This window comes from Zeugodacus cucurbitae, chromosome 4 (assembly GCF_028554725.1).
Source record: "Zeugodacus cucurbitae isolate PBARC_wt_2022May chromosome 4, idZeuCucr1.2, whole genome shotgun sequence".
NCBI lineage: Eukaryota > Metazoa > Arthropoda > Insecta > Diptera > Tephritidae > Zeugodacus > Zeugodacus cucurbitae.
Window position 1 is genome coordinate 35,706,853 of NC_071669.1, and position 16,409 is coordinate 35,723,261.

Sequence of the window (16,409 nt, forward strand, 5' to 3'; positions counted from 1 at the left end):
AAATTTTTCTCATCCAGGATTATGGCAGACAGTATTAGAATATATGTCATACAGTTTTGGAAATAGTTCACAAGATACGAAAAATGACTCCATTAATTAACACTTTCATGCCCAATGTGCCTATTGTATTTTTTGATATGAGCTGTGCATGTATTCATTCAGTAAGAGTTCTCCGCAGAGAGAAATTGCCAAAAATCGTTTCGCGAAAAAAGTTATACAAAAGTGGTTATACAAAGAGTGTTCGAAAACATAAAATAATTGTTCTATTTTAAAACAAAGTGAACTATATAAATAAGTGAAGATAAGATAGTTATTTAAAAAAAAAAATCATGAGAAAAGTGAGTGTTTTATTTATAATAACTTACTTTGTGCCTATAAGCAAGGAACCAGGATACATAGGACTTTCAAATTTTTATCTCTTCATACACTTGAAATCATTGATCTATTTCAATATTTATAAATTTTTATTTTTAAGGGACATTTTTCATAAAACACTAAATTACTAAGAGAGTCTTCATCGTTGATGGACTGTATTTTGAAGATCTTTTTCTGTTCTCATTTAAGAAGCAAACATATATCGATAATTATGGATATAAAATTGGTGGACTAAAACTTAATTAGTATTGCATGAAATGGTTTTAATTGTGATCAAATATTAGGCAAATTGCGGCATTTCTAATCTACAATCAATGGCACTATTCAAATGTATCATAATAGGTTCAAGAATTAAACATAAAATACATATTATAATCCAATACGAGCGCGATTAGCGCTTTGGATTAGCGTACATAAATTGAACTGATAATTGCGTAAATACTTCGTTTGAATGTTAAAGGCACCTTCATTCTCATTTTACTAACGGATTATATTGCATGTATCGCCTTACGAACCTGCTTAGACAATTATTTTTATTTTTTAGTATTTTCTAACTATTCAAAATTATTTCATTATTTCTAATTTGGGTTTTGATTGATGTTTTCTTTTTATTTCTTTTCATTTCATTATATATATGTATATCGATCGCTCTACGCTCTGCAACCTCGCAATTCCATACGGGCATCTGCTTTATCAATCCTTGGTTCCTTTTCGGTCGCACAGCTGGAGTAATGAGTGTGGTGCCCGATAACCGCATACTCATCGGCGATTATATGACGATGACGACGCACACGGCAACGACGACAACATAAAGTGCCAACCAAAGAATATGTGGCGCTTATCGCACTTAGCTGCAGTCACACTTTTACAATTAAATAGCAGATGTTTACTTCCGAAGGAAGTGTGTTATGTAGGACGGTGTTATTTGGTATATTTTTTTATTTTTCCCGAATCAATTCGTTAAGTTTATTCGTCTTTTTAGCATTAAAGAAATAATTAAATGCCCAGAGCTAAAAGCTATTAGAATGTATAAATTTGTAGTGAGAAAATTAATTAAATAATTATTCGTAAAAATAATTTTAAAAACCTAAAACATCTCTTGACAAAGAAATATTATACATACATACATGCTTGTGCACGCCGACGTTAAACAAACATTAAGTTTTCTGTCTAAATTCACTAAGCTCTAAATATAAAATTTAAATGTTGTTTTACATGGGGAAAATATAATGAAAATAATGTTATTGTCAAACTAAGAAAAAAACGTTGTTTTCAATAATATTCTATATATATTTATTTCTTTTATTGAACAATATTTAGAAAGTATTTTTCTTATGACAATTCAAATTCAAATCATCGTGCATTGATTTATTATCAGTGATTAAGATTCATATGATAATAAGTATGATCTGAAAATAAATTCTACAAAAATTAAAATTTGTAAAAAGACATTTGTAATTGTCTCTACTGTAGCAGCCCAGTAAAAAATCCGATCATCTGATTTAATCTTAGATCGCTCCTTTGCGGTCCATGGATTACTCCACATTGCTCAGAGACCCATGCATTTATTATTCCTTTTTAACATAGCATGTCCTTACGAGGGATCACTCCTTTTAAACTCCAAATGGAGGGCAAACCGAGCATTCTTTTGAGCTCTTTTTGACCTCCGAAACTAGAGTAGAGGGAGTAATCTTCTTTGTCTTCAGAAAGAGCACAACAAAGAGCAGAAATCCGACACACAAAAATATAAACAGTGTTGTAAATAGTTGAAATTTTTTTTTTTATTTTTAATTTATAGGAATTAGTAATTTTCTTAACAAAAATAGTTATGATAATTCAAAATAATGTTAATAGTGGGTAAATGGTAGACGTAATTTTAATATTTACGAAGAGTTGAAAGTAGGAGCAGATTTTAGTAAATCTCACGGTTTCGATTTTAAAGTCCCCACATGATGTAAATTTTTCTATAATGGATTCTGCAGAATATGAAAAAAATAACATATGTTAGTTACTTAAACGAAATATAAACAACTCAGATCTTACCGAAAAACAAAAGTTTTTGTTTTTAATCAGCTCTTCTGCTAATGAAAGCTCTTACGTCTGGAGGCTTTGATGGACCAATATATTCAATTTTTTGCAGTGTTTCTTTAGATGGTGGAACTTCTCCATCAGTTTTTAGAATTTCGAGTAACTCATTACAGCATTTATTAAAAATACACTTTTTTATGTACAATTATTATAAATAGGAGTTTCACTCTGATTATTCAAATGGCATAATAGCACAATTTGATTTGGTTTCGACGCCTCTTCATAAGAAGCATCTCGATTACTGGTAGACTATTTTTCAATTTATTTTTTCACTATTTGTCTAAGAATAAATATATTCACACATTTTTTATAAATTCTTACATACATTTATACTATAATTAATCAGTTTTTACCCGTATAATAACTTTTTACATATATTCGCGACACTTGATTCACATTCACGCGATGATTGCAAAATTCAAACTAATTTAATTTGACAAAATACAAAATAATTTATAGAACATAAAGGATTTCACAATAATTAACAGTTATGATTAGGCGTTTCGCTTTATCTTTTTTTCTAAAGTTCGTTTATTCCGCCAAAATGTATCAGAAAGCGAGGGAACAAAAAATTTTTTGTAAAAACTAACTAATATGGCTTTAAAACACTTGATTTGTTAATTCTACAAAGTTATCCAGTGCACTGGATTGAAATGTCTCTGATTTAGTCACAATATTTATTTCTCTTTATTATTGAATTCAATATAATTACCATTATATTCGATGGAACAATCAAAAAGCTTCCCTTGCCGTAGATCACTTTCATTTAGTTCATTATTATTTCAGTAATATACATATATTTGTACACATATTCTAATCAAAATTTTTTTTTTCACATTTCGGATTCAAATGGCCAACACTCACTACTACGACTTGTGTCCTTTTCTGTTTCGCTCTGTTGTAGGATTAACAATATGTGGAATCGGTAGAAGTTTTGGTGCCTGTAGTTCTACGACACAAAGTGGTGGTGGTCGTAGACCCGGCCATGGTAGCGGAAACACCGTCAATTCGCAACCTGCTACAGGGTATCAACATCAAGCGGCCTTAACTCTGCCTTTGACTACGGCGCTAACTCGTACAGCTGCAATTAAATCACAATTTTTAGGAAACATTAATTTTTAATGAGACTCTTAGCACAACTCGCTGATCATTAATCAAATGCTTGAATTTGAATAGCATACGCAACCGCTACCAGCCAGCAACCGCTCCGAAAATTCTAGTTAAATACCACCAATCCGCGCAACTAGACCGAGAATTCGTATACGAAGTCTGATCGTACTAAAGAAGCGTGACATAATCAAGTGGTCTATCCGATCGTTCTCAATCGCTCTCTATAGCGCTAACTTAGAGCCAACTGAAAACACACCCATCCTTAGAGAATTATACTCAAATTAGTAGAAATAGTCAAACCCACAACTTACGTAACTATTCGTAAACAACAGTTAGTTCTTACCAATTATTATATATACTCGTACGTATGTAACCCCATAATATGAAGTTGATAATAGTCGTAGGAACATAATCGTTGGTAGCCGTTGTTCGTTCGCTTGTTTATTGGCTTTTGTGATTGCTTGTTCGTTATTTCACTCGAAAAGTCGTATCAGGCTAATACCACTTGTAATGTTTGAAAATGCTGTAGCCGAAATAGAAATTTGTAAATTAGTAACGAGAAATTTTAAGAGTTGTGGTTGTAATCACTCATTTATATACTCATTAAAGTAGACCGTCATATAATAACATTTTTTCTTAAGCATCACCACTTAAATTTAACTCAAAGTTACGAGTGGTGAGAAGTAAATGCTCATATAAACCTTCGATATACACGATACTTAGTACTTAAAATTCATAAAATTATTATTGATATCTGATTTTTTTTCGTTTGATCGCTTTCTCTCTAACTTTATCGATATATACACTTTTGAATAGCCGTTTTTTTGAAAATTTTAAATAGATTATATTTGTTAGCGAATCCGTATTTGTGTTATAAAACATTTTGACACCATTTTTATTGTCTGTTGTTTTTAGATTTCGGTGGTTTACAGCATGTTCCCCAACATCGTTAATAGCAATAAAGGTTTTACAGATTACAAGGTGTAGACGAATTGATAACCCTTTGTTGACAAATATCACAAAACTTTATGAAAAAATTATTTTATTCTCTAATAATTTATTCACACACAGGGTTGGCCATTAGACCATTAGGTTAGATTTTATGTTGTAGATACTAATTCAAAACTGATCAAATAAATTATGAACGTTATAAAAAGTTCGAACGCATTGGTCGTTGTTATAACCACTAAAACTTTGGCAAACAGAAATAAACAAGATAAATCATAATTTTCCGATAGAAAATTTAGGTATGTGCATCATATTGTCTAATATATTGAACAAGTACATACATAATTATGAAATTGCAGAAAATTCATTCTCCGATAACATCAAAATCTATTCATACACATACACACACACACAAATAAGTTAGACTCATTAGCTGATTACACTGTATACTAAGAGTAAAATCCGTAAATATAAATTAATATATAATTAATATAGTATGTGCACTCGATTACATAAGACGCCCCGTAATAATGACGTTAAATATTTAACCAAAGTCATGCACACATATTACAATACAAAAATATACACACACATACACAATATATATACATATATATTATATTATATATTCCATCTATAGTTGAATTAGTAGTGTGCGTTTACATAGCATTTAAAGACCAAGCAATAAATAATAGTTAAATATAAAAACTGTTCCACACATACATATATAAATATAGATATTATTCGTAGTCTCCCCACGTTTCTGTTATAAAGCTGTATATTCATACATAAACCCAAAGTCTTCCAAAAATACTTTTGTTTCTGTATTTTCATGTAAAAAGTCTCAAGTGACAATCTCTTAATTTCTGCTCCATTTAGTAGTTATTCGTCTGCACATTTATATGTTTTGTTGGAATTTTCAAGCTCTTTATTATAATTTTCTCTAAATATATCGTACATTACGCTGATTGGCAAGCATTACCCAGTACTTCACCTCTTTAATATGGTTTATGGAAAAGTAAAGGCATATGGTTTATTTGTATTCCAACATAAATATTAGACGCGTAGTTTAAACAAATATTTAACAGTATGTAAATCCCAAAAACTGTAAAAAGCTACAAGTGTTAAGTAAATGTGTAATTAAGTGCAAAAGGGCAGCATTTTTACATGGATGCATTATATGTATTTCTTACTGCGAATTTGTTAGTTAAAGAAATTTTTTAAGAAAATAACAAAAATTAAGCAAATAAATTATCCATCCATTTTTTCTGCGAAACTTGAAGAACAACACAAACAAAAATTTTAAACCTATGCAAAAAGTGAAACTTATAAAAACAAAAACAAAAATGCTAAAACAAGTATACACGTACATATATAGTTAATAAGCTTTACATGAAGAATTAAAAACGTTTTATGAATGAGATCTAAATGCAGTTGGCAATACAAGCACCTGGCATAACGACAAAGAGTTGGCTTTAACTTGCACCAGTAATTCGACAGACACTGGACGAGTTAATTTCGAAGAGCAGCAAGGCTGATTGTGTGCTTGTATATGTCTCGCTGGCTTTTCAATCTCTTTTTGGTGCTGCCAGACACTTTCAAGCAGACACTCAAATCAACTCTGATGAGTGCAAAGCGCAAATGCTGTTGTGTTTACAGCTAACTGCCGCTGCACATATGCTCGTCAAGGTTTGGCTGATAAACGATTGATAGAGAATGTTACTTAGATATTGATACACTCGGTTAAGTTAAGATGGTCCAAATAAAACAAAATGTTTACGTGAAATGCATTTCTTGACTGCTTCATACATATCTATGTATGTACATGAAGGGTTAAAGGAAACACAAAAGAAAACTAACAACACATATGATAGATAAGACGTATGAAACGTAAAACCCTAAAAGTAACTGAATGAAATTTGTTGAACAACGGCTTTTGCATAGTTATTACGCTTAATTGTACATTCAATTGCTTTATGTAACAATAAATGCCCATTCTTAACCGTACAAAATCTTAAAAAAAAGCCGCATATGGTCGATTGGGAAGATATTTGAAAATGTTTACGTACACAAATAAATCAATTGTAAGGCATTCATATGAAATGCTCACAAAACTGCTTAAAATTATACATATATATTATATGCAGACTTAATTACATACACACATAGATATTTATTGTGTGATTTTAATACGAAGGATTTAAAATGCAAACGAACGAGATCCAAAGAAATGAAACTCTATATTATCTGCTTGCTCTAAGTCATAAATCCGCTAATGAAAATAATCAATAAATGCTTGCATATATATACTCATATACAAAATAATTTAAATCGTTTGTTTAACTCATTTTGTCTCCTTGCCATTGTTTGAAGAGAGGGGGAAATTGCATTCATTTTTTTATCTTAATATAGCAAAAATTACTAGAATAAAGTAAAGAGCTTCATCGGGTGAAATCGAATATTATACACACATTATATAAAATTGTAATTTAGAATTTGTACAGCTATAGTAGCTAACTTAGTTTCGCAATTTCTCTAACTCTTCTCTAAAGAGCAACAAATTTTTGTTTTACCAGTTTTGTTTTTAAACCAATTTTACCAGAGTATTCACTCCTCGTCAATAGGTTTGACGCACCCGTACTTACAATAGAATTTAGGTTAGAACTTTTATTTTGGATTCAATAAAAAAGATAAAAGTTAATATGCAACAGCCATGGTTATTGAATGATATTTCAGGGGTATTATTCAAAAGATTTAAAAAATTAACAAAATCGTGTTTTTCAAACAGTTTCTTAGAGTGTAATAGCTGCAATTAATGGTTCTTGTCTTCGAATTGCTTTTCTTCTTAAAAATTTCATGTAAGCCAGCGCCACACGTTTTCAAATACGTTATGATCCCCTCAATATTAACTTATCTTAACTAACCGAACGTTATGAATTGGAGCATTATCTTGTTGAAAAATCCAAGGCATGTACTCTTCCGAAAATTGCACCAGTTTTTCATTGAGTATGACATTCAGTGTGGTTGCATGTCTAATTGTATGCGGAACGGTTTATTCTAATTGAATAGTACGTGCAAAACGTGAAGTGCATCTAATTCAATGATCAACTGAAAGCCTACGTGAATAGATCGAAGTTCTTAAAGTCTCCGAATGCACATTTATGCTTTCCCAAGCCGAGCACCTATGAGCAGTTTTTTTTATTGAACATGGTTTGAACTTTCATAAGAAATCATATGAATTATGATCAACTACAAAGTACCTGGTAGTAAAAAGAACAAGTTTTTGAAGGAAAAAATTGGTGCGTCGAACCTATGGCTAGCAGGTATAACGGAATTCAGTCATAATTGATTAACGTGTTCCAAACTAACAGCCTTTTATTTTACCTCATTATATGGGAGCATTATATAAATGTCTTGTACACGACAAAATGACAAAAAATACCAACCTATCATGCAGGACACTCACTCACTCTTACGTTTGGAGAAGGGTAGAAGTTTCAGCGACTTCCAGTTTATAGGAGGGGGCGACGAGGAAAGGCGATGTTGTCAAAAACGAATTGTCCATGTGAAGACGATTGGCAACAGCAAAAGGAAAGTTTCCGATATTTTGCAACAAAAGTATTTGTATGTGGTGGAGGATATATAGTAAATAGTATGAAAATATGTTAGCATATATTTCCTAATTTTTTTTCGCGAGCCCGTGATGCCGATTGACTACAATCAGTGAACATCGAATAAAAATGGCTATTATTACACACAAACGGCGTTTATGGATCTAAATCTGCAGCATAAAGGCAGCCAACTGTGATAGGAGATAGATGCTTGAAGACCCATACTACTAATTGGCGAATGAACTACTTCACCTGGCAGTTAAACCCAGCGGTGGTCTCCAATAAGGTCAGGTAGTCCTCAATTACTAGATTAAAGCAGTTAAATAAATAGTTTTTATTATTGGCCTGTTGCAATTATAGCATAGCCAATTAATGTTATTAATGTACCCAGAAACCGTTTGTTCTCTCCATTAATTAATTTTTGTGTCGAAAATATATCGATTAGCTTAGCGCAATCTTTTAATTAATATAAAAAGTATTTTAATGAAAATAATGTATTGTGTACTTAACATGTGGTAGATAGACATACATACATATAAATCCATTGCATTGTATTTAAATAAAACATTCAATTCTCTTAGTTTGCACACACAGCGCATTCATATACAATACATGTGTGTATGTGGGTGGGCAACATGTGCATACATACATACGTACATACGATTGTCTACTGATCGTTGATTGCACTGTGAACTGTACTCAGTTGAAATTATGTAAAGTAACTAATGAAAACACCATAGCAGGGAAATATGTAGTAAATAGATTTAATGATATGCATAAAAATCAAACTTTTGTACGACACACAAATTTGTTGCAAAATATACTCGTAGATATATATGTACATACATTCTCACATTCCATAACCGAAGTTACATTCAGCTTCACGTATTCCCCTATATATAGCCAAATATATAATTATATGTAAAACTTATGCATTTAGTTTATTTAAGTTTGCTCTATACATACATATATGCACACGTACACTGCAGAAAAATAAATATCTTACTAGTATCAAACTAGCCCAAAATAGACTGGCAAGTACGATTTATAAAAAATCGTTTAAGGAGTTACATATTTGATTTAATTGGTTATTGGTTGGGTTATTTAAAATAATATTTAACTTTTTCTTGCTCTCGATTGTTTTTATAGACTAACTAAAGTGTGGAACTACTATACAAATTTCTAACCGAATTGATGTAATTGTCATCTCGTAGGCATCAACTTGGAAGTAACAATTACTTTCATAGAAAAATGATATCCAGTTGACTCGATGAACTGGTTGGAAAGTAATTTATAACTAGTAAGATGCACTGCAGAGCTCTAAAGACTTCTAATCACACACTATATGTCCGAATACTTTGTATATTTAAGTATTTGTTAATATTTAATTTGTTAAATATAGACATACATACATATGTATATACTTTTGAAATTCAATTAGAATAATCGTTTAGTCGCGAAAAATTCCAATTGTTTTTCATTTGGTCATTTCCTATGCCGTGTGTAAACAACCAAATAACTTCCAGCATTTTTACGGTTCAATAAAATTTAATTATTTACCAACCAATAAACCAAATAATTTCAGCAAAAATCTTAAATAGATTAATTACTGTGGTTTTGCATGCAAATTGCAATACAATTTAATATAACAGCGAAATTCAATATTTTAAGTTACTGCAATTTAAAGTTACTAACATCCCTTCCAATAGTAGGGATGTATTTTTGTATGTAGGATATATTGTTGAGTTCAGTGCATATTTTAGATTAGCCTAAAAGTTTGCAGAAACTTAGGCTGTTTTGTGAAAATCAAAAACTAAGAATTTGTATTTAACTTTATTAATTTTTTATCTTTGATTCGTAATTTCCCTACTTGCTATCTCTTCCTTAAAAAACGTGTAAAGCAACCACATAATTAGCGAGTTGAATTCGATATGAGAGGGAATGTGAATACTTCATGGATCCAGTGCTACCAATTTTTGGAATTGGACAAAGGTTTTCCTGCTGTATGAATAAAATATACTACAAACGATCACTTTCACCATTTTCAGAATCAAATTACAAACAAGAACGATAATCGAAATTAATATACGGAATTTCATTACTGTGACATACGTGAAATGTTTTCAAAAATTAAAATTTTGTTCAAAAACTTTGAAAAATTAATAATTCTTACAATACATTTAATGTACTATTACTAAATTTTCCAGAAGAATTTATCTAGGTTATCCCTAAGTAAAGCGTTGTTTCAAAAGTTTAGTCAATCTGACTCACACGAAAGCAAATACAGTTGAACTTCCATAACTCGAACTCTTAAATTGGCAATAGAAGTCAAATTTCATACATATTACATCCGTAACTGGAAGTCTCTCTAACTCAAAATTTTTTTGTGGATTATGGTGATTCGAGTTATGGAAGTTCAACTGTATTTATCTCGTTTAATAAATACATTCTGGCTGGAATTCATTCATGGTGATTACCTCAGCTTTGGAAAGTCACATCAAAATCTGATAAGCGATTCCACAGATCGAAATATCGTGAAATTAAGGGCCAATGATAACAAAAATTATGGTAAATTAAATTAGAAAAAATCTGTTAAAATTATGAAATAAAAAATCTCGATTTTGAAACACAAGCACAGGAATTATAAGACACTTAGAAATATCTCTTATATTAATTTTAACAGTATTGACCAGCTATTCTAAATAGAGAATAGACATATTTGGACCAACTAAACTATTTGAGGGTTCCCTAGATACGTTACATACATTTTGCGTTTAATCCGATGCGTTTGCTTTCATAAAAATACATATATTAATGGTTGTAACTAGGTATTTACGACTATATATCCAATTAGTTTGACTTCCGTAGTATATTTGTAAATGTTTATGTATGTGTATTAGGGGTAGATTTACTTACACAGACTCATGGTTCATTAACATATACCACCGACAATATCATTTGCATTTCCCTTTTAAATTTACATACACAAATACACACATAAGTAGTGATCCTGTTCCAGTACTCGTAAACATCATAACCACTAACCACTTCTTTCGTTATGTGTTTGCTTAAATTGTACTCTTCTTCCTAATGATTAGTTCATACTATTTCGTTATTAAAACAAATACTTACTCGTATACTCGTGTATTCAATTCGGTACCCGTTCTTAAGTATGTTTGTAATACATTTTTTTAAATACTCAAGAAATATTAAACATATACGGTTGAACTAGTTTTGCAATTCATAGCTCAGTTGTAGCGAAGTTATTTGACCATCAGAACTAACGCATCTTATTTTCAACTTTCTTTCTTTCTCTTTGTTCTATTCATCGCATGTTTGCACCGATACCAACATATGAAATCAATAGTGGATCTAACTAATGGACAACTAACGCCGAACAACAACACTCCTCTTCTCACTCAGGCTCTCTCAGGTAAGTCTGTACAATTGTAAATACCGTTGCTAATAATAATTAGAAGCTTCGGACGGAGCCGAACAACAGGCATATCACAGTTCTACCAAGGGTCTTTGTATTATTTCAAAATCTTTATTTTATTGTCGGTCGATTTGACGAACCCTCTAAGATTTCTCCATCCCAGCTGCCCAATTTCTCTTAGATTAGAGTATTGGGAGCCTTGGAAAGTGTCCCTTTTTAACCGACTAAGAGCTGGGCATTCGCAAAGATAGTGCTCCAGCGGATCTTCATTCTCCTTGCACGTACTCCATTCTGCCGATTCTACTATACCAAGGCTCTGCAGGTGGCCATTTAGAGGTAAGTGTCCCGTGATCAAGAATGATAGAAGACAAGATTACGCCATTCGTTTACAGTTAACTTTTTTGGGTTTTAATTTCCTGTTGAGTGACGCACTCACGACCCCCAAACACGCGAGCAAAACAAAAAACGAAAGAAAAACTGACAAATTGCACGGTAGTACAAAACAATAAAACCAAAACAAAGAGTTGAAGTCAAGGCTAGTGCTTAATTATTATTTAAAATCCTAAGTGAAAAATGTATTAACGTGAAAAAGAAGTCCGAACAACAAGTACAAACAAGTAAGGAAGGGCTAAGTTCGGGTGTAACCGAACATTTTATTCTCTCGCAATTTACATATTCGTCATATAACGGGTGATTTTTTTGAGGTTAGGATTTTCATGCATTAGTATTTGACAGATCACGTGGGATTTCAGACATGGTGTCAAAGAGAAAGATGCTCAGTATGCTTTGACATTTCATCATGAATAGACTTACTAACGAGCAACGCTTGCAAATCATTGAATTTTATTACCAAAATCAGTGTTCGGTTCGAAATGTTTTTATCGACAAATTTTGTTCAGCGATGAGGCTCATTTCTGGTTGAATGGCTACGTAAATAAGCAAAATTGCCGCATTTGGGGTGAAGAGCAACCAGAAGCCGTTCAAGAACTGCCCATGCATCCCGAAAAATGCACTGTTTGGTGTGGTTTGTACGCTGGTGGAATCATTGGACCGTATTTTTTCAAAGATGCTGTTGGACGCAACGTTACGGTGAATGGCGATCGCTATCGTTCGATGCTAACAAACTTTTTGTTGCCAAAAATGGAAGAACTGAACTTGGTTGACATGTGGTTTCAACAAGATGGCGCTACATGCCACACAGCTCGCGATTCTATGGCCATTTTGAGGGAAAACTTCGGAGAACAATTCATCTCAAGAAATGGACCCGTAAGTTGGCCACCAAGATCATGCGATTTAACGCCTTTAGACTATTTTTTGTGGGGCTACGTCAAGTCTAAAGTCTACAGAAATAAGCCAGCAACTATTCCAGCTTTGGAAGACAACATTTCCGAAGAAATTCGGGCTATTCCGGCCGAAATGCTCGAAAAAGTTGCCCAAAATTGGACTTTCCGAATGGACCACCTAAGACGCAGCCGCGGTCAACATTTAAATGAAATTATCTTCAAAAAGTAAATGTCATGAACCAATCTAACGTTTCAAATAAAGAACCGATGAGATTTTGCAAATTTTATGCGTTTTTTTTTTTTAAAAAGTTATCAAGCTCTTAAAAAATCACCCTTTATATTGTATAAAGTCCATTGAAAGTTGGATAATATTAGGTTAGAAGCACCGAGGTACTCAAGTTCGATATATAAACCTATGGTCCGATTTCGGCGATTTTTAGAATGGGGCTGCCACACTATAAACATAGTGTTTGTGCAAAGTTCTGCACCGATATCTTCACTAGTGCTTACTTTATTTATTGTAAAGTAAACGATTCAGATCGTCTTCAAAGTTCTGGTATATAGGAAGAAGGCGTGGTTGTGAAGCGATTTGGCCTATTTTCACAACATATCATTGGGATGTAAGGAAACTATTACAAACCAAGTTTCATTGAAATCGGTCGAGTAGTTCCTGAGATATGGTTTTTGACCAATAAGTGGGCGACGCTTGAGTGAAAGGGAACTGCGTTCCTCAACCACCTTTTCATTTTTATACTCTTGCAACAAAGTTTCTAAATAATAGAATAAAAGTTTTGTTCACATAACGGCTATTTGTAAGTCCTAAAACTAAACGAGTTAGATATAGGGTTATATATACCAAAATGATCAGGGTAACGAGTAAAGTTTAAGTCCAGATGTCTGCCTGTCCGTCCGTGCAAGCTGTAACTTGAGTAAAAATTGAGATATCTTAATGAAACTTGGAACACGCGTTTCTTGACACCATAGGAAGGTTTGGTTCGAAGATGGGCGGAATCGGACCACTGCCACGCCCACAAAATGGCGATAACCGAAAACACATAAAGAGCTATAACTAAGCCATAAATTAAGCTAAGAAAGTGAAATTTGGTACAAAAGATTGTCCCCGTCCCGCCCCCTACTAAATGTTTTGTATATATCTCGTAAACTACTAAAGTTACATCAACGAAACTCTCAGTAGTCGGTTTTTTCAGGCATTTCCTTATATAGTCCAAAAATGGAGGAAATCGGATTATAACCACGCCAGTAAGGAAAACCAACAGAACCCTTAAATTTCATATAAAGAAGGCGCAGAAGAGCTGCACTCAAAATGATATACAAAATTTTAAATGGGCGTGGTTTGGTTTGTACTATTTTCCTTGCATCTCAATGAAATGTTGTGAAAATATGCCAAATCGGTTCACAACCACGCCTACTTCCTATATACCAGAACTTTGAAGTCGATCTGAATAGTTTACTTTACAATATGTTAAGTAAGCACTATCGGATATCGGAACAGAACTTTGCACATATACTGCATTTATAATGTGGCAGCCCCTTTATGAAAATCGGACAATCGGTTTTCAAGGCAACATATATCGAATATGAGGACCTCAGAGCTTCGAATAAATTGTTTAACGAAAATATAGGTGCGTCTCTCAGATATTTTGAAGAAATTCAGAGGGAATATTTTTCTTCTAATAATATGTATCGGAGGAATGAGTGAAATCATGTCATAACTACCTTTAGCCCCATGTACCTAATGTTAGGGGGTTGAAACTTTCAATGGATTTTATATCATACGCTATGACGAATATGTGGTCAAATTGTGTGTTATATTAATAAAATTAAATAAATAAATTGCGAGAATATAAAATGTTCAGTTACACCCGAACTTAACCCTTCCTTACTTTTCTTCCATGCCTATATGACCACGTACAGAGTTGATATTAACAGAGCTTTCTACTGCTAGTCTATTGATTAATTATTAAAATTCTGTTTGGCTATGCACAGAAAAGTTGATTGACCTGTTAGTTAGAGTGTAAGCCCCCTTAGCGCCTTCCCTTAATCCGACAATTTCGATCTGAAAGACCGAATTGTAGCCGTTTAGTTTGAGCTGCCTTCTACATATGGGTTTTTACAGAAGAATACTGTTTCCATATTTTGTTTGTGTGTTGTACTCATATATTGTATATGCTTTGAGTTTTCTTTCCTTCATGAGCTCGACTCTTTGTACGTTATGTAGACTCTCACTCTATTAAGGGTACCCAATTTTTTACAGGATGAACTAGTTACTACTCAATACTGATATAAGAATGTATGTTTATTTTCAGTGATGAACAACTATCAAGCTGCCGCTGCAGCAGCCCATAGCTTTGGACCCTCCGCTTCTCCACACACTGCGACCACACGGCAAGGGTTCCCTTCGACCAACTCTCCTGGGCCCACCATTGACATGTACAGCTCAACTGCTGCCGACAACGTTGGATATGTACAGGCAACAAGCCCACAGCCTTCTGGATTTCCCATAGCTGTGAGTCGGGCGCCATTAAACTATAGCCCGGTAAGTAAAATGAGAGCATTAATTATTAGAGGATATCCAAAACAATTATAAATGATTTTCTATAATTTTTTTAAAATTAACTGATGCCGCGAAACAAATAGTTAATTTTTCTAAGGAATGCGTTTTTAACTTTTGAAAATCATGAAAATAACTACGTACTTGTGCAACCACTTTTCTGTCCATTTTGCCGTTTCGAGCATTTCAAAGCATTCATAATAATTTTAAAAATATCTAATTCAAGTAAACAAGATTACTTCTTTGAACTTTTAAACTTCTGTGTATTATCTTCATGTTCCACACAACTAATTAAATATATTCAGATAACTTAGTTGCGTAATTAATATCCTATATTTAACAGATTTAAAATCGTATATTATTTAGTTATTTTCGAAATATTTATATATTTTTCATATACAATTTTGTTGGTCAGTCATACAAAATATTTCACAATTATTAAATGAAAGTTCTATTGCTTTCTCTTTTACTCTACTTCTTTCTTTTCTTCTTTTGCTTTGCACAGATATATTCGTTGAACTTTGCGATGGCTAACATATAAAATGAATAAGACTGATTAACCAACAAAACATAGTAAGAAATTTAAGCTGTTGCACAAGGTAGGCAAACTCTAAAGCTGATATAAAAATTTAGAAAATTTTTTTATTTTCTTATTTCAATAATGCATTAAAATAAAATTCGTACCCTTAATTTGCATAAGTATTTACATATGTATGTAGTAACAGAATTTTTCGAAAGACAATATCAGGAAAAGTACTCTTCTCCAAAAAAATGAAACCATATAATAATCCTGAACTCATATATTGAACGACAGTTATCTTGTTTGTTGTTCGAAGATTTTGGATGTAGTTGTTCGAAACGTTTTCCAAATAATTGAGCGTCAGTCGCCAATGATCCGAAGTTATAATTAATCTGACTTTCCCTGTAAGCAGATGACCGACTTCTTCTACTACTAATACCAACAGCTATCACTTCGGATACTCTCA

General features: G+C 32.5%; 1 protein-coding gene across 19 annotated transcripts in view; it reads left to right on the forward strand.

The window, feature by feature from the left end:
• The window catches only part of Rbp6_3 (RNA-binding protein Musashi homolog Rbp6), a 436,335-nt gene that overhangs the window by 409,764 nt on the left and 10,162 nt on the right, over nt 1-16,409 (forward strand). For 16 of the 19 annotated variants that reach the window (XM_054228378.1, XM_054228379.1, XM_054228380.1 and 13 more), the window contains 2 exons: nt 11,500-11,565; nt 15,179-15,408. In XM_054228378.1, the coding sequence (XP_054084353.1) occupies nt 11,500-11,565; nt 15,179-15,408 (296 nt within the window). Of the gene's footprint in view, nt 1-1,098; nt 1,644-3,367; nt 6,853-11,499; nt 11,566-15,178; nt 15,409-15,928; nt 16,023-16,409 lie in introns of those variants that run through there. The other 3 variants (XR_008470744.1, XM_054228389.1, XM_054228390.1) reach the window with 3 other exon arrangements.